This window comes from Lemur catta, chromosome 8 (genome assembly GCF_020740605.2).
Source record: "Lemur catta isolate mLemCat1 chromosome 8, mLemCat1.pri, whole genome shotgun sequence".
Lineage (NCBI taxonomy): Eukaryota > Metazoa > Chordata > Mammalia > Primates > Lemuridae > Lemur > Lemur catta.
In genome coordinates, this window is record NC_059135.1 from 85,127,732 (window position 1) to 85,152,729 (window position 24,998).

Consider the following 24,998-nt stretch of genomic DNA (forward strand, 5'->3'; position numbering starts at 1 on the left):
TTGGAGATGGAGAGACCTGTGAGAAGCTGTTCCATTGGTTCAGGCAAGGGACCACGGTGGCCTGGTCTGTAGCGCCAGTAAAGAAGAGAGACGAAAGTAGACCGAAGACGGTAACCTGGAATTACCCTGGATTTCTGGCTGGCCATTAGTTCCCACATCCAATCAATGACCATGTCTTGTTAATTCTACCTTCTAAATGTTCCTCATCCACTCCATTCCCCTCATTCAGTCACCATCATCTCTCCATGTGGCTACCGCAGTAGCCTCCTCACTGGTTTCCCCACTTCCATGCTTCCATTCTGCATTAATCTATTTAAGCAGAAAGAGTGATTTTCTAAAACACTGATCTGATCATGTTGTTTCCCTGATTAAAATTTTTCACTGACTGCCCACTGCCCTGAAGACACAGCCCTGACTCCTCCTAGGGGTTTGTAAAGCCTTTCAGGACGTAGGTACTGCAGGCTTCTCCATTCAGGTCTCCTTCTCCTTCTCCTCTTCTTCCTGTCCTGAGCTCCAGCTATACTAACTCGTCACAGAGCTTTGAATGTTACTTACCCTCTTGTCCACAGTATTTTAGTTACACTCTGTCCTTTGCTTGGAAACTCTTTCCCCAGCCTTTGCCTGGTTAACTGGGCCTGATCCCTCAGGTCCCAGTTTAGGTATCACTTTCTCCAAGAAATCTTCCTGGGCTCTCCAAGGAAGCTTAATAGATTTTTTTCTAGGTGACCCCCCTCCAGCCTCCTGTATTCACCTCTTTTATTACATTTATCACCCTGTGTTGCTAGTGCCTTTTTTTCTTTTTAATTTGTTTCTCTGTTCTTCACTAGACTGTAAATGCCTTAAAGACTGGCTACCAGTCTTGTTCATTGTTGGAGTCTCAGCAAGGACACTTCTTGACACATACTGGGCACCCAATCCATATTTGTTAGATAATTTATCCCTTCACCATTTTGAATAGAGTTTACTTTCTCTCTAAAAACACTTGCAGGAATACTTGCAAGAATATATAAGCCTGAATCCTTACTTTTTATTTTATTTTATTTTTTTGTTAGAGGCAGGGTCTCACTCTGTTGCCCCTGCTGGAGTGTCATGGCTATTCACAGGCACGGCTATAGTGCACAACAGCCTCAAACTCCTAGGCTCAAGCAATCCTCCTTTCTCAGCCTCCTGAGTATCTGGGACTACAGGCACACTCTACTGCGCTTAACTCCCTGTGGTTTTATGTTCTAAATTATAGATGGTTAAAAACCTTCAATGTTTTGTGTAGGTTTTACATAAAATACTCACAGATCTCTATTCCCAAATCATACATATCATGGAAATTTTTGTTTCCCAAACTAAAAAGGCAAGTAGCAGAGACCCACGTCCTAATCAACCCTCCATTTTTATTCCCCTCTGATTCTCCTTTCCCACGTCATGACTCAGAGCCACGTCTAAGTCAGTTTTCTACCCAGCTCCGAAGACACTTTGGTACTCAAAAATATTAAATAAGAATTGTGTTGTGTTGCAGGTTGTTGGATTTCTTCTGGAAAAGGGAGTGGACATCACCCTCTGCAATTACAGCCATCAAACCGCAGTCCATGTAGCCAACTGTGACATCCAAAGACAACTCTTGGCAATTAATGGAATCCAGGCTCCCCAAATGCAGCTTTTACAAAGTTCATGGCAAGGTGACCTCGAACAACTTCAACACTTACTGGTTAGTTAAACTGACGTTTGCTTCTGCCTTTGGGTGGGTGGTGAGAAGGGCACAGACTATATATGACTCTTTTTAATGAAAAACAAGTTCTTATCAAATGCAATCCAAGAAAGTTTCAGTCAGGAAATATGAGGAAGAAATGGGATCAAACAAGACACTGGGGTAGAAAACAAGATAATAAAAGAACACAGCAGCCGCCTATTCCCACTTTCTTGAAGCTGAGTGCTCGAAGTCACGCAGCACCCCTGGGAAATGATTTGCTCCCAGGAAGCCCCCAGAGGACTACTGTCAAGTTGCTCAGAGGAGTTCCCTTGACATCCTTGCCATTTGTACAATTGCTGTTTAGATCCCTTTGGACCAGTTTCAGTTATTATCTTTATCCTGAAGAGGGAATCAGGGAGCCTATGCCTTGCATAATATTGAGTTGTGACTAAAGGACAGCAGTTTTAAATGCTGTCTTCTTGGGATATTGATCCTCTTGTTTAGATTTTCTACCTACAGATATTTTTTCCCAAAGCAACTTGCATAATCATGTACATAACCAAGGATGTTAATTACTGGTGACTGGCAATTGCCTACTCTTGGCATTTACCTTCAAAGATACTGTCAGACCACATGACCTTCTAACTGAAAGAAAATCAATTGCTGCTAGGAAACGGTTTCTTTTAATCCCTTATGGTAAAGACACAAACAGATAAAGAAAAAGTGAAAGATATTCTAGTCACGGGCAGTTCAAGGATAGATATAACAAAACCAAAGGACACTTTAAATTCTTTTGTTGTACTAACCTATAGCCTAAAGTTGCCACACATCATGAACTGAGGCTTAGAATATTTTTGAAAGACAATAAATTTTATTTTCATAGCATTTTCAATAGTTGTAATGGTAATCCAGTGCCTGTTTTTGTAACCACATATTTCATCTTTAAAGATTAGCAACCAAGTTTTAAGGAACTGGTGCCTATAACTGGGTCCAGAGCTTGATCAACAGATACTGCATTCATGTGCTATTACAAGACTATTCTCAGCTCAGATATTTGATGTTGGTTCTAACTAATAATAAACACTGATATCAGAGGTGGTTTCTTCTTAGAGATTGAAAAAAAAATTAACTAATTAATTCCCACAGCACCCTGCTGAAGTAATATCATTATCTCGGTTTTGTCCCTGGAGAAGATGAGGTAGAGACACTGATTCTACTGATGGGGCATAAAGTGACACAGAGATGGAAATTAATGAGTTACTTTGGTCTACAAAATGCACACTTTGGATGTTTTGGCCTTCCAGTAGCTTTTCAGTTCTGAATTGTCTAAATTAAATTGTATTTCATTAAAGCATCAAATGACATCCGTATACCTACCTCCATTTCATCAGGCAGTTGAATAAGCTGCCTTATTACTGTAAATCATTTATTCATTCAGCAAATGTTTACTGTGCACCTATCATGTGTCAGACACTGCTAAGTGCTTTCCATATTCCATCTCTAATCATCAAAGCAACCCGGCAAGGAGAATGGTATTATTCCGACTTGACCACTGAGGCTCTGAAGATGGGCAAGCAGGGTTGCTAAATTTTGCAAATAAAAATACAGGACACCTAGTTAAATTTGAATTTCAGATAAGCAACAAATAATTTTTTTAGTATGTGTCCCAAATGAAAATTATTCATCATTTAACTGGATGTCCCTTATATTATCAGTGTGATTTTATCACCTTTTAACAGGGTGTCCCTGATACCACCTACCGGGAAGGTTAGATAAGTGAAACTGTCTGTCAGGTTTTTGTTTTTTCACCTCATCAGCCCCCTCTCAGGATAGATATTGAGAAAGAATATATTGAAGTCAAAATGAGAAATTGGCCAAGCCATGAAAACGCAAAGATTAGTATAAATAGCCATACGATAAAAACACGACAGAAATTAAGCTTCATGTTTTTAAAGGCATCTGAAGAGTTTCTGGATATAAATTTCCCAAACCAGCATGGCTTGACCCCTCTGATGCTGGCAGTGAGAGATGTGGACCTATTTGAGAGTCTCGACATGGTAACAGTTTACAGACCTGTGGAAGTTCTTTCTGAGCTCCTGAGACATCGCGCGTGAGTACGAGTGGGCCGTCGGTGCCTGCTGAAGGGTGTCTATTCCATTGTTCTTTACAGAAAGCACATGTTATCCTTGACACAGATTGTTTTCTACTATATAGACATTCAATGAACACGCATCATCATAAAAGTGACTTTACAATTGCAAAGTGATATACAGATGTTAAAATTTGTTATCTATTAGTCTTATGGTATCCAGCTCTTTGTTTTATTTGTTTAAGTAATTACTGTTTTGGTAGTTACTGGGAATGTCAAATAATTCTTGAGTATGTAGCTCCCTACCCTCAAGATGTTACTAATTATTTTGGAAAACATTGTCAATGTATCAAAAGCAATTTATAATAGTGATTTCAAGTTATGTTAAAATTACTATATACCAAATGCTCTTCTAGGAGGGGCGAGGGAAGCAATTAACTTTAAAAAAAAAATAAGAGGGTTAATAAGTGATCTTTCATGCTATAATTGCAGTTTCCCAAAGCTGTTACCTAGTTATCAAGTAAGAACAGATGGCCCAAGTCCTTTCTCAGTATTTCATATGAATTTTGTTTGGGCAAATAAAACGAAAGAGGAAGCCTCAATCGAGAACAAAAGTATAGTGAGGAACATGAGCTATTGTAAAAGGATCAGTTAGTATAATGGAATGAAAATGGAATTTTTGAAGCTACCTCAGACTTTAGTTTAAGAAACATTTGGGGTGATTGATAAAAATGGAGGTTTTTGGACACCACCCCAGAGATGGTGTTCAGTAGGTCTGGATTAGGGTCAGAATATAGGAGATCAAAGGATACCACTTGGAGAGACCCTAATCTAGGCAGTGAGCAAATGGAGTCCCAATGAGTTAAGTGACTTGCTTAAAGCCATATAACAAGGTAGTGGCAGCCCCCAGTTCTTGGTCCTATGCTATTTCTTTTGAATTATGACCTTTGATGGAGAATAGTGTTGCAGTTCATAACACATTACCTTGTCCCATAGCAACGAAGAGATTCAAATTCAAAGGTTTTAGGTTAGAAAACATGATCAACTTGCTCCTTGTCCCAGAATATGACAAGTGAAGTGAGTTTTCATTGTTTCCCCCACTATTATCTGTTAATAGGACTCTCATCGTTTGCCTTTGGACCTCTCTGAACCGATATCTAATGCTAGGGTTCAGCACGACATAGAGAGGAGGAGAAGATATTTGTGCTGTTGTAAAGAGCCCTTAGATCAGCCAGTTGGGTTTAACAACCTCAGGACACAGCAAAGAGGAAGGAAAAGAACATGTGGAGAGGGACACCTTTGGTTTTATGACAAGATCACACCTCTCAACCAAGAGTCTGTGAAATAAGCACATCAGCTGAATTTTAAAGAGGGATTCTATGCCATTCCACCATTTTGAATGATAAAAGAGCTAACTGTTAGCATTAGTACAAAGAAATATCAAGAAAGTCAGCAGTAAGCTAAATCATTGGAAATTAAAAAAAAAAAAACAATCAAGCGAGCTATTTGGAATAATAAGACAGCAGTTTTCCAAGACGTTTTTATCTTTACTTGATTTTGTGCACCTTTGGATGTTGTTTAAAGTTGGAAATTGTCTGCAAATCTTAGAATGCTTTTAGAATGGGAGTGGGAATAAGATATAGAGCAAATTCCTTTTATCTAAAATATTGTTACCTTTTATCTCATACTTTTTAAAATCATTATTATCCCCCAACTATATAAGATTACTTTTTATTTATTTGATGTCAATGTTTTTCTCCTCACACTGGTTTTCTTTTTCAATAGATTTAACTAAATAACATTTGATGTTGATTCTATTCTTCCTAGAGATCCTAAACTCTGTGATTTTAGTGGAAAATCAGCGACACATTATGTGTCACAGATAGAGAGTTTGAGGAAACAGCAGTTATTGGACATCCTAATGAGTTCTATGCCAAAACCAGGTAACTATTTCTATTCCACGTGCATAATTTCACAACTAAGAAAAGCCCTAATAGAAGTCTTTCTTTTCCTATGTCCGTCTGATGGGTCCATTTAAAGTAATCAAGCCAATAACTATTTATTGAGCAGTGACTCTGTACAAGGCCCACAGCTAGGTGCTCTAAGGCGGCAAAGAAGTCTAACGCACAGCCCAAACTTTTGAAAGTGTACAAATGGCCAGGGCACATCACATAAGTCAGAGGAGAAAGAGCTCGCTGTAAACTTCAAAGGGGAAGAGGGACTTCCAGTGATTCTTGGAGGCTGGGTAACATATGGAAAAGTTTGACATAGGTGGGAAAAAAGCATCTGAGCAGAGACATAGAAACAGCCACAGAGAAAGGGATAATGAAAAGTGTGCCACTGAGCAGCGTGTGACTTTGTGAAAGCTGCCTGACTTTATTGTTCGCTTCACTTTTTGTTTGAAGCTTCTGGGGCAGGGGACAAGGCTACATACCTAAGAAGGTTTCATGGAAGAGGTGAGACTCCATCTGACCCTAGAAAAAAGGATGGGATTTGATTTTGTGGAGCAGAGGCGCCGTGCTGTGAGTGAGCATGGCTCATCCCGGGGGCAAATGGGGGACTGGCACTGAAAGTTCACGTCAGGGAGAAGACAAACAAAAGATCAGACACATAAAGAAACTGGTTATGAATCGAGGGGACAGCCTTAGATGTCAGGCTGAAGGACATCGTTTTTTTTGTAAAAGTAAAATACAGTCACTAAAAGATTTTAAGCCAGAGAATGCTAAAAGCTATGTTTTAGGAAAATTAACCTCTGCCTATTGTGTAGGATAAATTTGGGGGAAAAGGCAAGGATTTATAAAGTTTCAGGCCTGGGAAGCGGAAAGATGGAAATGCAACCAACAAAGTAGGAAAACATTCTGGTTCGGTGAGGATATTGAAGAAGAGGATAATGAATCTAAAAATATTGAATTTGATGGAAGCTTGGGGCTCAAGTAGCAATTTTCTATAGGACTGGCTTGTGGGAAAGGACGGGTTGAACTGTTAGTTTGGGAGTTCTCTGCAGAAGGGAGATTGTGAGGGCCTGACAGTGGGTGAGACTGTTGAAGGACTCATGATGGTGAGAAGATTGCAGATGTACCCACAGTCAGGGAGTGGTGTGCCCACAGGGGAGTGAGAGAGAGAAGAGGAGAATCAGGAGAGGGTTGCAAGAAGGAAGGAGTGGGGAAACAATGTAACATTAAAAAAGAGATTATAAAGTAGATGAGGTAGGGAAGGGAGAAGTTCCAATGGCAGGATGTAGGCAGAAGATAGATTGCAAAGAGCAAAGAAGGAAAATATGGTGAAGAAATGGAGGGTCTGGGTAATAGATCACTTGTTTCAGCTACAAAATAAATGGAAGAGTCATTGGAAGAGGAAGAAGTTTTTGTTGAAAAGAGCCCATGCTTATTTGAAGAACTCAGGATAGCAGGAGGGGGATCTGTATAAGAGCAATGTCCCTTGGCAACTAATTGGGAGTGACTACTGGTGTTCAGAGCTCTGTTAATGTAATGTGGCTTCAAGTGCCAGACAGGAACTCTGCTCAGAGTGGCCGAGGGCCTCTGTCCTTGGCCGCTGTAGAACAAATGTGATTTCTAGCTACTTGTTACAGGTTTTACTTAGCAACTCTGCCGAAAACAAACCAGTTAATTCCATACCTTTGACGTGACGGCAGTTGATCCTATTTATTTTAACTTCATGATATCTTCTCTTCCACTAACTAAAGAAAAAAGGTTGGGTGATCTAAGTTTTTTAACACTATTGGATGGTCTGTAAGACCCAGGTTGCTCTGATTTTGGGTGACAGCCGTATGGTGCCGAAGTTACCCCTGTGCCTCACAAAATGATGTCAGGGGCTTCAGAGCAGAGTGGGGAAAGGAAGATCCAGTACTGGCTGAGCTGGCACTAAGTCTTCACTACTCTGTACGACACATGGAGTGTTCTAGGCTTTAGTCAGAAGAGACCGAGAAGCTTCTTCCAACTTCTACAAGTGGAAGTCCATGATGAGGGGCCATCCTGGGGAAACATGAGGGACGGATGTCCTTCCTCTGTGTGTGGCCCTCTGGAGAAGAGGGCTCCTACCCCTGAGCCAGCTGTTGATAGTTTTAATGGTTAAAGAGTCCTTCCTCATGTCCCAGCGCCCCACAGAGGGTGTTGCAGTGAAGATGTAGACATCAAGGATGAGGTGACTGGAGTTTTGCTGAACCAAAATCTGATTCTTGGTAACTTTTTTTTTTTAGACAGAGTCTCACTCTGTTGCCTGGGCTGGAGTGCCGTGGTGTCAGCCTAGCTCACAGCAACCTCAAACTCCTGGGCTTATGCGATCCTTCTGCCTCAGCCTCCCGAGTAGCTGGGACTACAGGCATGTGCCACCATGCCTGGCTAATTTTTTCTATATATATTTTTAGCTGTCCAAATCATTTCTGTCTATTTTTAGTAGAGACGGGGTCTTGCTCCTGCTCAGGCTGGTCTCAAACTCCTGACCTCGAGCCATCCACTCGCCTCGGCCTCCCAGAGTGCTAGGATTACAGGCGTGAGCCACCTTGCCCAGCCTGATTCTTGGTAACTTTTAATTTCTCATAGAGTTTAAGTTTTGGTAGTTTCCCAGATGTTGATTGATTTTACCCTAACTTTTAAAAAAATATTTACTTGCTGAAAATCTCAACCTGTTTGTTTTTTCTCCTTAACTAATACCAGTTACCACTAAAGCCTTTGTTTTTGTTTTTTTTTTTAATTTAAACCATCCATTCTGTGGACGTTTGTTGTCCTCACATCTCTTCCCCTGAAAACGATTGCCAAGGCTTCGTCAGGATCCCAGACCACTATTTCAGGGAAATATTTGACAAAATGGAGCAGATTTTACAATCTAGAGCTAGATCTTTCTGTGAAATTGCTGGAATTGCTGAATCTTATGAAAACATATTGTTATGTTTCTTTTGACAGAAAGACATGAGGAATCATTGCTCGACATTTGTCATGATACAAACTCTTCTCCAACTGATATGACGACAGTTACCAAAACTCAAAACATCCTCTTGCAAAGCATCAGCAGCGGTGAGGTAAGATGCTTCCCTAAAGCAACAAATTAACAAAAAGCGGATAACCTACTCCATCTACTACTTGATTTGTGGTGTTCAAATATTTTGTAACAGTAACATATTATAATATTTTAAAATGTAATCATAGAAAATGTAAAGCACAATCAGTAAGACATTCTTCTGAGAATTTAATCTCAGAGCAGTAATTAGCTAGTCAACCCTGAGTCTCACACATGGGGTGTGTGTCTTAGTCAGTTCCAGCTGCTACAACAAAGTACCGTAGACTGGGTGGCTTGTAAACAACAGAAATGTATTTCTAACGGTTCTGGAGCCTGGAAGTCTGAGATCAGGGTGAAAGTGTGGTTGGGTTCTGGGGAGGGCCCTCTTCCGGGTTGCAGACTGCCAACCTCTTGTATCGTCACACAGTGGAGAGAGAACTAGCTGGCTCTCTGGGGTCCCCAGTATGACAGCGCTAATCCCATCACGAGGGGTCCACTCTCATGACCTAATCACTTTCCAAAGGCCCCATCTCCTAATTCCATCACCTTAGTGGTTAGGATTTCAACCTATGAATTTTGTTGGAACACAAATATTCAGTCCGTAACAGTGTGTGTGCGCGTGTACCCAATAGCACAGAAGATTGTTGTAGCTGAATCCACACTGCATAATCAAATGTATAGCTTGTGTCCATATACATTAATCTTGAAAAGATCATTAATCCACATCAAATCCATCGCAGGGTATCACAAAGGAGGTGCCTCCTTGTGGCCATGGCCATCATCCTGCCCCTCCACATCAAGTTCCCTATAGTACGGTAACAGTACTAGTGACAGACACTGTGACACAGAAAACTGTGGAATGACACCCAAGTTGCACAAAAAACTGGCCACGGTGGCTGTCTACAGAGAGAACTGGAGATGTGCTTTGCACTGTGTACTCATTTGTACCTTTTGAATGTTTATAAACATTAACATAGCTGGAATAAAGATCTTACTACTTTATATTTTATTGGTAATAAAAATATGACCACAAAATTGTTTATTTTTAAAAGTTAATAAGGTATGGACTATAATATTTATAAACAAAGTGAATGGTTTTGGAGATGGTGGAGTCAAGACATTTCAGTCTCTTCTTCCAAAAATCATCCCAAAACAACAAAGAAAAGAAAAAAAAACTAATTTTTTAGCTTTTTATTTTGAAATAATTATAGACTCACAAGAATTTGCAAACATAGTACAGAGAAGCCCTGTGTACCCTTCACCAGCTTCCCCCAGCGGGGAGTATTATCAGAACCTTAGTCAATTATTAAAATTGGGAAATTGACATTGACACAATGCAATTCACTATAGACCTTCCTTGGATTTCTCTAGTTTGTGCATGCAAAGAAAGCCTTTTTGTTTCTTTCTCTGTGTGTCTGTGTGTATGGTGCTATGACGTTTTGTCCCCTGATCACCATGATCATGATACAGATCTGCTCTGTCACCACAAAGGAATTCCCGCCTACCACCCGTCTAGAGCCAAACCCTCTCCCTTCCCTCCCCCATGCCAACCGCTGATCTGTTCTCCAACTCTATAATTTTGTCATTTCAAGAATGTCATAGAAATGAAATCATTATACATGTAAACTTTTGAGCTTGGCTTTGGTCTTTTCTACTCAGCATAATGTTCTTGATATAGACCCAAGTTGTTTTTGTATCATTAGTTTCTTTTATTGCTGAGTAGTATTCTGTAGTATGGATGTTCTACAGTTTGTTTAGCTATTCACCTTTTAAAGGACATTTGGGTTGTTTCCAGTTTTGGGCTATGACAAATGAAGCTACTATGAACGTTCATGTACAGATTTTTATGTGAATATAAGTTTTCATTTCTCTAGGAGAAATGCCCAGGAGTCGAATTGCTGGGTCATGTGGTAAATGTATATTTAACTTTTTAAAATACTGCCAAACTATTTTCCAGAGTTGCACTCTCATTTTATATCCCCACTAGCAAGGAATGAGAGATGCAGTTTCTCTGCATCCTTGCCATCATTTGGTACTGTTAGTATTTTTTAGGTGTGAGGTTTAGGTGGAGGTACATATTTTTGCCAACAATGTCCAATTCTTTCCACATCATTTGTTGAAAAGAAAAGACTATCCTTCCTCCGTTGATTGACTTTCACACTCTTGTAAAAGAAATCTGCTGTCCTTCCTTCTTCAATTTAACTACTATCAATTCTAAGATGCATATTTTGCATTTTAACATCTTTGAAATCAGACATCTTACAATTGTCATAGTAAAGTTGGCACTGTTTGTCATGTTTAGTGGTACATAAAATAATGGTGTATCTTATAATCAGGAACATCTTAGGTTCAGTGAAATATGATAAGACACATAGCTAACCTCCAATCACAGTATGTGAGATCAGAAGTGGACAGAGGAGTGATAAATGATTTGGCAGCATGGAGAAAAGTGAAGCTTGATTATTCACAGAAGGGATATTGATGACAATCAAGATGACATACTGCAAAGAAACAAAGAAAAGCCCAGGAATTAGAGGCCTCAGGTACCGCAGAAGTTGGGAGTTAGTGTGAGGTTGAAACAAGAGAGTTTGGTTGTAAGTTTGTACAAGGAGCAGAGAGATCCTCAACATTCCCCTTCTACCCTATGTAACCAAGCCATATTAGTACATTTTTTGATGCAACTTTAAAACTTTCTTTGAACTTTCACTATATATTTTTTCTTATTGTGGCTAAAATGAATTTTGAACTCATTTTTAAGGGAGAAATAGACTTTTCCACTATTGGATTTGCATTTTTCTTTCCTTGTGCTTTCTCTAGGGTTTAAATCCCCAAACCCAAGGTCATCCTTCACTTCTTTGCTTTGAATGAAAGGTTGGTTTTCTTGTTGGTTGTCTGAAATAGGTCTCTCCAGTGCACAGACATAGGTAGCTGCCCTGCTTGTAGGACTGCTCCTAGAGGCTCTTTATAAACTCTCCCAGTCTGTTTTCATCTGAGGAGAAACTTCTTTGCAAATGTAATCACGTATGATTTCCCTACTGCTTTTCTCTTCTGTGTGCTTAGTACTTCATTGTTTGCAGCGGAGAATGCTTAGGCTCTAGTTCTTGTCCATCTTGTACCTCCTGCATTGTTACCAGTGGCTTAGGAAACCCATCTGTGTTTGGGATTTGCTATTCTAATGTTTTATTTCTCTCATTCACTACTAAGGTCATTATTTCAGTTCTCCTCCTTGTGGCACTCAAGCACATCTTAAAGTCTTTCATGTTTAGCATTCTAAAAGAAATTGGAAAACTCTGAGCTTTTTCTGTTTTAGAGCCTTCATTTCCATGACTGCCTTCAGAGTGGATCTTACTCCCTGTATCGTTTTTGTCTGTGGCACTTATGGTCTTTCGGTTTATTCCATGGCAGAAATTTTTGTCAGGCACTTGTAGGTATCACACACTTTTTCTTTTTTTCTGTGTAAAACCTATCAAGTTAGGTATCCTTTCTTTTCATCTTGCCCATTGTTATTAATTATTTTCTTTATGGTTCTTGTTGAAATTCTTTGTTCCAAGCTTTTCCTGGTAGCAATATAGCAGCGTGGTTGCACACCCTGGAACTAGACTTCAGAGTCTGGGTGTGAATGAATTCTGGCTTTACCCACTGTTTCTATAATTAAAATGCAAAGGAAAAAAGAAAAAAATTTCCAAGCTCTCTTAGAAATTAATGAATGAACTCTCAGAGGCTTTTTGTAACTGGCTGCTTGTCTGAACTGTGAGAGGACAGACATCTGCATTTAGGTCAAAGACATTTTATCCAACTGTCCTCTTAAATCGGTGGTTCACCCAACCCATGGAAGCGGGACAGCTAATTGTAACCTCTGGGCTGTGATGGGACATTTTAACTACTTCTTGCATCTATCATGGTTTTAGAAATGCAAACAGTACAAAATCACCAGCCACACTTCTAACAAAGAAATCTATCAACAATAATGAATTCTACTAAGAAAACATTTCTCCTTTAGAGAGCTGGGAGTACTTTTTATAAATCAAGTTGGTTTTCAATCTTGTTTTTTCAGGGTAATGATTATTTTTTAGAGCATAAAAAGGAAGTTTGAGTGCCATGATGAGATCAGAAACCATCGTAGTGAAAACTTTAATCAGCTTCACTGCCTCTTCGGTCTGGAGTTATATCTGTGGCTTCCACAAGGGGCAGGGATTTCACTCTCACCATTTGTCAGTGATGCCCCAGGGAGGCTTTATGGAAAAGATCGTGTTCCTTTGGGGTTGTTCACTGTGACTGTGGCTGAAGGATTCTTTCCAGTTACCCACCCAGATGGAATTTGTGGCAGCTTAGCAGCCTGGATGCTGAGATGATAAAGTATAAAATATTGAATTTCAGTGTGTCTATGTGATTTCCGCTTTGATCTTCATTTTTGATTATGCAATTAATCACATCTGCGACTGTCTGAGGCTGGTGCTCCAGGGGCAGATACTTTTCTATTATTTTAGTCCTAAATACTTTATCCAATTTAAAAGGAATCCACAGTGTGAAACTTTAGCCTAGAAAAATCAACATTTACTCTGTCAACAAATTAGTACATTGAATGACTGAGTTTTTATTTTATGACATTGCAGGAGTTTGACCAAGATGATGACTGTGGTCATTCCATACCGGTTAGTGAAGAAGGCGATCTGGGTGGTGACAGACAGCACTGGCAACCCAGGACAGAAGGTATCCAGCTTCTGAACTTGATGTGTTCACAAACATAACATTGAGCGTATATAGGGTTTCCCCCTAATTTCAGAAATGCTCGGTGCAGAAGTTTGAAAACACAGAAAAGCACAAAGGAAAATGAAAACCACTCATAATGTTACCCTTTGGTCTACATCTGAATCAGGGGATCTGGGCACCTTGCCCCTGTCACAATGGGCAACCCTCTTCTGGCTCTTCTCTCATTCTCCCCAACTCCATCTCAGCCAGCCACTCGCTGTCCCTTTCCTTTTTGTCTGATAACACTTTTTCTCCATTTCTTTGTCAGCTCCAGGGGTCTGTTCCCTTCCAGAGCCCCACATTTCTCCAATCCCTGTCGTCTCTGGGCTATTCCCCTTGAGGGGAAGTGGGGAGTGAACCAGGCACACAAGCCCCAGGTCTTGGTCTTTTATTCTATGAGGCCGTAAGTCTGGAATTTTCCAGAACCACACCCATTTCAAACACATTCTCCTGTCACACCCCTGAATGCCCTTGCACTTAACAGACCACAAGGTATTATATATCTGCAGATTCTCGCTTCAGAAAATAGTCGCCATGGCTACCACGTTTGTCTACCGTCTATTCGCCTATAACCTTCTTAAATTAAATGTTTATTCGAACTGCTGCAATTTCTCCCTGGCAATTCTCTGGCTTCCATCTCTAACACTCCAGGGAAGCGGCCCTCTTCCCCTTCTGTTTTCTTCATGCCTTCGCGCGTCCCTGAAGGCTGCAGTTCTTTCCTGGCTGCCGTCCCCTGCAGCCTCTTGTGTTGTGCTGCCCTCTCCCGGGCCGCCTCCTGCTTCCCAACACTCCCGCCAATCTCTCCTCTCCGCAGGCTGGGTGCTGAGAATCCTTTAGTAGTGGTTAAAACTGTGAACACCTGCAAGCCTGAAAGAGCTAGTGAAAATAAACAAATCCTGAAACTCTTCTGAATGATTCTTACAATCTGTCTGCCTTTGGCTTTCATAGACTTCAAGGCCAGGCTCTCAGAAGCCTAGTGGTGTCCCAGGCACCTTCTAGGAGGTTAAATATTTCATTTATTCTGCTCAACTTGGAGATGTCTTGCCATTTGGGGTGCTAGTCATTCTTTTAAAACTGATTTGTAATATTTTCAGTTTTCATACAGAAGCTATAACACTGATGCAGCATGTCCACTAAGCTCTTGCAGTTTTGAGCTTTAATATTTAATAACTTGAGTTACAAATTTGAAAGAAACAATTATCTTTCTGATAAAATTTCTTCTCACAGTTGATAGGCTTCAGTTACTTTTTCCAGTCACAAAATCTGAATAAAAGTGTTTTGAGTATTATTGTCCATTGTATTCATTTTTTTTTTTTGGAGACAGAGTCTCGCTCTGTTGCCCGGGCTAGAGTGAGTGCCGTGGCATCAGCCTGGCTCACAGCAACCTCAGACTCCTGGGCTTAAGCGATCCTACTGCCTCAGCCTCCCGAGTAGCTGGGACTACAGGCATGAGCCACCATGCCCGGCTAATTTTTTGTATATATATTTTTAGTTGGCCAGATAATTTCTTTCTATCTTTAGTAGAGACGGGGTCTCACTCTTGCTCAGGCTGGTCTCGAACTCCTGACCTTGGGCAATCCACCCGCCTCGGCCTCCCAGAGCTAGGATTACAGGCATGGGCCACCGCGCCCGGCCCATTGTATTCATTTTAAATATCATTTGAAATTTCTTTAAATATCAGTTTAATCTCTGTACATCTCATTTACGTGGCATTTCTAACATATCTCAAGTTATTAATGTTTAAAGTGCTTAAATAATTTATGAAGACCTTATGCATACACCATGTGACTATTATGTTGTAGATACGTACATTTAATCATTTAGTTTATGTCTGTCCATCATATTATTCTATTAAAAAGGGAACATCACTAATTAAAATATATATAAACTCCATAATGTTTGGATCCCATACACCTTAACATTCCTTATGGAGAACTTAAGTATTCTTGCAGTATTCATTTGTTTTATTATTTATTTATTATTTAGTTTTGTAGATGGTAATGTGTAAAATACAACTTAAGACCAAAAAAAAAAAAAAGAAAGAAAGAAAGAAAAAAACCCAAAACCAAAAAAATCCTCATCCTTTTCTTTAGCACAAAAATCTTGCATTTCTCCATCAACATAATCCCAACCTTGTAGACTAGAAATTGAGCCTGTAAATTTACTCTTTTCATGAATGAACAAGAGCCTATTTCCTAAAATTACTGGCCTTAAATTTTTTTTAATACAATGTAAATCCATCAGGATTCTTAGTTGCAGATAACATAACCTACTCCTCCTAGTTCAGTTAAGAAGGAAGGACTTTTAAAAAGATATTAGAAAGTTTATAAACCATTAGTCCACTCTTGCTACCATAGACTGGATGGTTTAAAGAGGAGAGTTATTTTCTGACAGTTCTGGAGGATGGGAAGTCCAAAAGCGAAGTTCTGGCAGGAACTGGTTTCTGGTGAGGACTCTTCTGGCTTGCAGATGAGCGAGTGCAAGGGTGAGCGAGCTCTCTGGGCTCTCTTCTTATGCGCACACTAATCCAACTGATCAAGGCCCCACCCTTATGCCCTTGTGTTAACCCGAATTGCTTCCTGACAGGCCTCATCTCCAAATACAGCCACACGGAGGGTTAGGGCTTCAGCATATGAATTTGCGGGAGACACAAACATTCAATCCATTGCAGGAAGACTCTCAGTTGGATTGTGAGGAAGAATTCTCATAACTATATCTCAAAACTGGCCGCCACTGACCCCCAAATCATGCCTCACCTGCCATAACCAGGGAGCCACTCCCAGTGTCACCCTAAGAACCCCTCCCTCTACTGACGCCCACATCAGCACCTTAGGTAAGATAAGGATGCTGTACCTTCTCTTTCTTCTTGTAACTCACACGTATCAGTCCCTCAAGCACACGTTCTGAACCCTGGCAGCACAGGAGGCTGGAAAATAGGGTTTTAAAAATGTATGTGTTGAGGTTCACAATGTAGGAAATTCTCAAAATGTAGAGAGGGCATCAAAATATTTTGAACCTCGATGCCCACAACCCAGACAGATATGCCCATCAATTTAAGTAGAACAAGGAGAACACAGGAAAGTAAGATTTTTCTGGAGAAAATAATTTTTCTTCATCACATGAGTTAGGCTGGGCCAGACTTTAAGTTTCTATTTTAATGATGGCTTTAACACTAACGACAAAATAACGAGCATCTCCCAACTTTTTATGAATGTTATTTTCCTCTCTTCTGTGAGGAAAGTATGTTTCCGATTACATTGAAATTTTGTGTTTTAATTTCTCTTTACGGTAATATTTTCTGGTGGGGTTAATTTATCCTCATTATCTGAAAAATGCAGTCAGTCAGGGGCAAGAGTTGTATTTTCACGGGTGACGATACATCACCTTTCTTGGCCTACTGGGTGGGTTTGGAGGCCTTATCCATAGCCCCCTCTGCCACTCACAGTATTCGAGAGAAAGAACAAAGAGAACGTTTGTATGTCTCAAAACAATTTCAGAGTCAGTATATTCTATTGATATTAGAAGTTCATAAACCATTCTGAACTTTTTCCATTTAGGACCAACAATTAGGATGGCAGCCATTAGCTCTTAACAATTGCTAAAAAGGCAGGAAATTCTTATATTTGCTTAATATATCTTTGTTCTTTGGTTTGAAAAAGAAATCAGCCAATTAATAGAGTTTTAAGCACATTAAATTTGCTTGAAAGCATTCTGGGTTTTATTAGTTCTTGACAAGGGTGTTCATGTGCATACACCCTACTCAAGTTTTCTAACTTCCACAGCGAAGTACTAAGTGCATCTAGCCTTTGTACCAGACATCCTTTTCACTGACAGTTTAGTTACTAGGAATATATGCTGTATGTTTTTCTCACTCCAACATGTCAGCTAGGTTTTTACACTACAGGATGACTACAAGAACGTTATGAAAGACATCCATCTTTCTTTCAAGTAGGAGAATGACCTTGAGCATGTCACACAAACCCATGGCTATTAGTTTCTTTGTCTCTAAAATGAAAGGCTTGGATCAGATGACCTATAAGTTCCTTCCAGCTTGATAATTCCAAGCCTCTCATTTTGAACTACATAGTGTGGTGATAGGATCTTTGAAAAGTTAGAAAACAATTGGCCGTTCCAAGGAAACTTCATTTTTAGACAAGTGTTCCTTGCTATTGTACAATATTAGAAAACATGCAATCAAGTTGTCTGAGAAACATGTTTTCAGGAACACCAAAGCTAGATACATTTTCACAATCCCACAAAATATAATATTGGATGACAGTGATAGTAAATACTATTATCATTTGCCTGATTGTAAACAAAACTTTTCCTTTTGGAAATTTTTACTGTTTTTTTTTTTTAATGCGCTAGTCTTATTACATGGAACAGGTATGGAACAGGTATAAAAATCAAACAGTAAGATGCTTTCATGACAAAATATCCAAATTCCTTTAAACATAATAAAAATCTACCAATTGAGATAATGATGATAATGATAGCCGTTAAGTAACTTTCCCAAGGTCACCCCGGAAGTGCAGGAACGAGGAGGGATTGTAGACCCAGATCGTATCTGATTCACACCCTGCCCTCATCCTCCCTGCTATACTTTATCCCTAGCACTCAGTGGAGCTTATACAACCATTGCTCCTCCGAGCGTATGCAGACTGAGTCAATGGCTCTGACGAATACATAGATAGCAATGAATACTGGGACAAGCATTGCATCCTCCTGGAAGGACACTCCTCTCTGCTCCCACAGTACCATTTGCACACTTCTATTACAGCGCTTACCTCGCTGCAGCCTTTGCTTTCCTATCAGCTCTACTGGGGCCACAGCTGCATCTTGTTTATGTCTATAGCTTCAATACGAAGCACTGGGCTTGTCATATGCTTAATAAAAGTTGAATGGAAAAAAGGAATGAATGAATAAATCTTAAAGTACAGGCAATTTTAGTGTGATTCACGCTCGTTTTTCACATAACTTTGCTTAACCTGTTATATCATAAGCAAGCATCCATCTACTAGTTGGAACTTTCCATCGTAAGGGTTATACTGGGAATCATTTCATGGAATCAGACAGGAGATGACCAAAATTACAAACATAAGCAAGTTTTGGGGGGGCTACATAAATTATCTCATTTAACTCTCACAACAGTCTTATGAGGTAGGTATTGTCACACTTTATAGAAGGAGGCCTTGTTTTCTCCATCCACAGGACAACACTGTTCATCACAAAACTTTATTTTACGTCTGGAAAATTTTATTATACAGTTTTATTTTTCTCTTTAAGTAAGCATTTATTTAGGACCTATCGTGTACTGGACAGGAAAGATACTAAGATGGCTAAACTTTAGTCCCTGGTTAACGTCCATTCTGCAATTATTAAGAACAGATTGTCTAAAGAGTCAAAAATAAAATACTTCTCCTGCTTACTGCTGGAATTCATTGCTTTCTTCTTCCTTTTACTATGGTCATGCATTTCTATAGGTGTTGAGATCATTGTGACTTTTCCAAAAGACGTCGGTCAGCCTGAAGAAATGAGCCAAGAAGATTTAAAAGAAAACAAGTAAGGAATATTCTTTGAAGTATTAGACTCGAAATTAAGTACAAAGTAGTGATACTTGTGTGGAAACCTACATTTCTAGTAATTCAACCTACAATGCTCAAAAGCAGGGGTGACAATATGTAGTATGTGGCATGGGCCAGATAATAAATAATTAACTTTTGTGGGACAGATAGTCTCTGTAACGATGATTCAACTCTGCAGTTGTCACTTGAATGCAGCCATAGACAATATGTAAACAAGTGAGTGTGGCTGTGATCCAACCAAAGTGACAAAAACAGGCTGAAAGCTGGGTGTGCCCCTGTCCCCCAGCGCCCCCGCCCCATAGTTTGTGGACCCTGCTCCAGGCAGCGCTGCTAAGAATGTAGTTCTGTGGTCCTGTTATCAGCCCATGATGAAGTCAGTACGGGACATGAGGGCAATCATTTAAAAAGTTGTATAACAATTGACAAAGTAATTTTATGTTCATTGATCGGATAATGAAAAAATTGGGGCTTATTTTCTGCATATTTTTAATGTTTTGTCCATTTTTATAGTAATGTGCTTCTATTATATTTTACAAAAGTATCAGTCCACAGTGGACTGGAAAGTTTAAAAACTGGTCCTTCTGCAAAGATAGCTTCTCAGCACAGGGCTAGTCAATGCCTTTGGTGCTAAAAGGGTGCGTCCCCCTGCCTGCCCTTTGTCTCTTACTTCTCTGAGCAAGGAGATGGGGACTGGGCAGACTGAGTGGGCTGAAACCTAATCCATTCAGGTGACTGCACTGGGTGCAGAGGGCAGAGGAGGTGGGGAGCGAGTGGGGGGTTGGGGGGGTGGAGATGTCTGTCCATGCAGGATACAGCCATTCCACTCAGCAGCGCCATTTGGAAATTGCTCTCTAAACTTTCTAGCGATGTCTGGCTGCACTGAGAACTGGAGATCAAGAAGACATGGTGAATGAGTTTTAAATCAGACCGCTTCCCTCCCCTTTTAGTCCGACAACCTTGCTGCATCAAGAATGGGCGGCAGCAGCACATTCAGTTTCTCTTCCACGTGACATTGAGATTGTGGACCTCAGGACAAAGACGCTGACCACGAAGCCTTTACTTCTGAAGAAAGAGGAAAGTTCCAAGGAGCTCCTTGACATGAACTTGGGCTTTTTGCTGCCAAGACCTTGTTTAGAACCAAAACTCTCCAAGTCTGTAACCAGAGAAGATGCTTCTCATTTTCTGAAGGGGCAGCAAGGAAAATCTGAAGGTAAATTGAATACTGAATCCCATGGTGATTCCTTTACCCTTTTGGTCAACAAATATTTATTTATTCATCCAGGCGCTGTTCTAAATGCTGGAGATACAGCAGTGAACAAAGCAGACAATAACCCCAGCCCTTGTGGGATTCACATTCCTGTAGGGTTGGGGGTGCAGGACAGACAATAAACTAGCAAATTAGTAAAATGGGGGTTGGCATGATGTTCCAGTAGAAAGAACACTATGTGCAAATATTCATATTGAGCCTAAGACTCATTTACCAGAAAGCAGCACTAATGTCAATGTTTAACCTTGGGGCAACATTGTCTTTGGTATTTGCTTCCTACTTTCCTAAACCGACCAGCCTAAACCACCAGGAACAAACCTATAATCCAACAAGTTGCATTCATTGACTTATTGCAATGAGGGAGACTGCACACCAGAGAAACTGTGAGGCATCTTCCCAAAGGAAACAAACAGAATAATTATTATAGGATTTTGGGAGAAGGGTATAGTTTAAGTGAAATTAAATGAAGCAGAGCTTAAAATTTTTAAAAAATTTTATTGTGCTAAAATTTGCATAACATAAAATTTACCGTTTTAACCATTTTCAAGTGTACAGTTCAGTGGCATTAAGTACATTCCCACTGCTGTGCAACCATCACAACTATTCATCCCCAGAACTTTTTCTTCTTGCAAAACTGAAACTCTGTGCCCCTTAAACAATAACTCCCTGTTCCCCACCTCCTGAAACCTCTGGTAACCACTATTTTATTTTCTGTCTCCATACGAATTTGACTAGGTCTTTTGTATAAGTGGAACCACGCAATATTTGTCCTTGTGTCTGACTTGTTTCACTTGGCATAATGTTGAAGCAGCATTTGATAGGCTGTATATAAAGGGGGTAACATCAAATCTGGACTGTGAAGTGGACCTCAGGGCCTTGTTCCTTGAAATCTACAGTCAGCTCTCCGCCCCAGGCAGCCTCTCTTCAGCTTCATTATCTTGCCGCTCTTCCTCAGCCACTAAATGCCTTCCATTACCTGAACAGCTACATGAACATTGCACATACTGTTCTTTCTGCTGAAACATTAAGCCGTCCTTCAGGGCTCATCTTAGAAACCACTTCCTCTGGGAAGTCTTCCTGAACCTCCCAAGACTGAAGGAGTTGCCATTCCTTTGGACTCCCACAGGCTCTTGACCTTACCTACAACACAACACTCATCACGCTGCATTGTCACTATTTGTTTATGTTCCCATCTTCACCAGATTACAAAGGCAACAATCATTGAATCTCCAAGCACCTAGCATCATACTTGGCACATAACTATTAAAAATGCAGATTGAATTAATAACAACAATAATAACCATTTATTGAGTGCCTACTGTTAATATTGCAAGGGACAACTATCCACTGATAAGATTAGTATCCCTGTTACAGAAACGAGGAAGCTGAAGCCTAAGGAGGTTAAGTGGGTGTTCGGGCCACATAGCTAGTGAGTCACAGAGGCTGGGTTCAAACCTGAACTGCCTGTCTCTGAAATCAGTGTGCTTAAGCACCACACCACCTGTGTTCAGAGTTCATACCTTCCATCTGAGTCCCACTTTAGTTTCGACGTGAAAAAAAGAACAAGCATATTTAGTCTTGAAGATGCATTTAGAGAAAAAGAGGGGCAGTTGGTGCAGGTACAACCTGGAAGGCAGAACGGATGGAGAGATGGATTTGGAAATCCTGGAAGCATCCTTCTCTCCTAGCCAGACTGCACAGACTATCGAAGCTGTAACGAGGAGCACACGCAGGCGAGAATAAACTTGGTTAGGTGAGTAGCGGTGATGGGGCTGCTTGACAGTGCTACAGTCTTGTTTGAAAATGTCAAAGCAAATATTTGCTCTTTTAGAAATTTAAGTGCAATTTAAAAAAATTAGACAATATATGTTGATTAAGAAAAATTCAGAAAACACAGATGAACAAAAGAAATAAGAAGTACAAATAATACTTCAAGACCATTTCTTTTGAAGTATACTTTTATATATTTCTAAATATCATGTTTATACTGATATTTCTTGATTGTTCAATTTAGACTTTATTAAGATTTAATACTTTTACATTACTCTCCTCACACACAAATAATGCTCAATCTTCCTAATCTTTGTTTTCTCTTTAAAAATCAACATCCAACGTCTCCATTATTGTGACTAGGTAAAATATTTGTAGCCAAGCCCCATAGTGAGCTGATTGCATTTCCTTTCTATTTAGACATATTTATCCCAGCATTCGTAACTACTTCGTTTCATCATTTGCTGACTTTCTGCATATCTGTCACTAATTCATCCCCATCCTGTGTAATCGACTTGTAAAATGCATCTTAGTGCAGGTGATCATATAGCAGGTAATCCGTTGGTTCCTTTTGAGTTTGGAGTCATTACTTCTGGAAACTTCTGCCCTCCTGTTTCATTCTGCCCTGCCTACTCTTTGGACCGACTGACCAGCTCCCTGTCTGGGACTCCCTCACCATTTCCCTGGTAATTCCCTGGCCTCCCTGCTGTGCTGAACCCCCGTGTGCTGGGTACACGGTTTACTCTTCCTTGGCTTACTTCCTCATTTAGCAGGGCACATTTTCTAGTAGCTTCCTGAGAAAAGGCGCATGGAGTATATGAATGGCATGGAGTATATGAATGATAGTTTTTCATTGTCTCTAATTCTTCTGAGATCTTCTGTTTCTTTTGTTCTCTGGATCCTTGGCTATCTGTTCGTAATTATGAGGGTGGCACTAAAAAGTGCTGTGTGTCTGAGTGAGCTTGTTGAATGGGCCTCAGAGGAGTTGAATAGGCAGAGACCTGGACAATTGCTTGAGGGATTTCCAAGCATCAGTGTGCATAGATAGGCCTTTTCTCTTGGCTGATTTTCCCTGGAGAGGGATAATCCCAGCTCCTGCCTGTAAGTTATGAGGCTGGAGGCCAGTGTTCTCTGTACTGAATGGGATTCACATTTTAGCGTGAAGACTTTTTATTTTATTTTATTTTTTTGAGACAGAGTCTCACTCTGTTGCCCACACTAGAGTGAGTGCCGTGGTGTCAGCCTAGCTCACAGCAACCTCAAACTCCTGGGCTCAAGCAATCCTACTGCCTCAGCCTCCCAAGTAGCTGAGACTACAGGCATGTGCCACCATGCCCGGCTAATTTTTTCTATATATTTTTAGCTGTCCAGCTAATTTCTTTCTATTTTTAGTAGAGATGAGGTCTCGTTCTTGCTCAGGCTGGTCTCGAACTCCTGACCTTGAGCGATCCTCCCGCCTCGGCCTCCCAGAGTGCTAGGGTTACAGACGTGAGCCACATTTTCAAATTTCTTTACCATCATTTTCGTGAGGTTTGTAGAGAGGAAGGAGAAAAATGTGTACATTCAATCTGCCATATTTAACTGGAACTCTCTGCACCTTTTCAAAGGCTTCCGACACATGTTGCCAAGTTACCTACCAGAAAGCTCTTACCAGTACATTCCCACCAGAAATCTTGCAGAGTACTTTTCCACCCCACATCATCCCTGACCAACACTGGATAATATCTAGCTAAACATTTATAAGAATACCTGCAAGGTTTTTTTTTTTTTCTCACTGGGGAAGTTATCCTATGCACACAACTATAAATTTATTCAATTGTATTTCTAGATGAACTTCAAATATCTTTTCAACAGAAAATCTCGACCTCTAGAATGTGCTGTCTGACAGCAAAGATTTTGTCTTTCTTGTTCACAACTGTATGTTGCCATCTTCTGGGACAGTGTTGGCCACGCAGTAGGCACTCAATGAGTATTTGTTGAATAAATGCATAAAGCACGAGGAGCGGGGCGGGGACCCACCGGCCAGCCGTGGCCAAGGGGAATGCCTGTGCCTTCTCCTGCTGGTGTCCTCTTCTTAGGTGACTGTTTCTCACCTGAGATTGGCTACTCTACCTGCATTACATCTTAGGAGAAGTCTGTTTCTTTCTCAGTGAAATTTCAGAGTGACAGCCTGTGGCTGAAATGGGCCTCCAGACATATTTTGTTTGGCTTTCACAGCATTAAAAAAACAAGGGAGGGGGAGGGAGATTTCACAGCAAATCTGCAGCTCTCCGGCTTCTCTTGACAATGGGAGGCTCTAGCAGCACTGGATCTTGCATCTGGATTGGATGTCAGCGAGAGCTGGCTAACGATGCCCCTTTACTCAGCGCACATGATCTCAGTTACCCTCCCCTGCCCCCCACCTATCCCACTTCATCAATTTATATGACCTGTTTTGATCCTGGAGACGGCGGAGCTTTTGGCTTCAGGTTTAAACTGGTGGTGGGTGGGAGTTTGGGGACCATTCTGACTCTTTGGCAAGAAGAAAACAACTTCTAGGTTTTACACTACCTAGTAAGTCCCATCTCCCTCTTCCCCACAGCCTCCTTTCAGAATTTATGAGCTACCTAGTTTAAACAACGGTTGGAAGACCAGTATACATGAATATACTCCCATTTCTGCACAGTCCAGGCTTTCTGAGCACAAAGCACTAGGAAACTGGGTTAAAAGATGATTGAAGGGCAAACATGCCTTGGAAGTTAGGGATAGTGTATTGCTCCAGAAAGATCTAGAGGCTTATTTCTCCAGGAGCTGTTTGCTTACATTCTAGGTAATAAAACCTAGAGACACTTTCTTCCTTTCTCC

General features: G+C 40.5%; 1 protein-coding gene across 1 annotated transcript in view; it reads left to right on the top strand.

Annotated features, from left to right (window-relative positions):
• The first annotated feature begins 5,635 nt into the window (after positions 1–5,635).
• Positions 5,636–24,998, top strand: part of MAP3K19 (mitogen-activated protein kinase kinase kinase 19) — a 38,419-nt gene continuing 19,056 nt past the window's right edge. Inside the window, exons 1-5 of the mRNA XM_045559138.1 lie at positions 5,636–5,713; positions 8,690–8,805; positions 13,397–13,493; positions 19,016–19,094; positions 20,065–20,327. Of these exons, the coding sequence (XP_045415094.1) occupies positions 5,692–5,713; positions 8,690–8,805; positions 13,397–13,493; positions 19,016–19,094; positions 20,065–20,327 (577 nt within the window). The 5' untranslated portion in view covers positions 5,636–5,691. The remainder of the gene's footprint in view (positions 5,714–8,689; positions 8,806–13,396; positions 13,494–19,015; positions 19,095–20,064; positions 20,328–24,998) is intronic.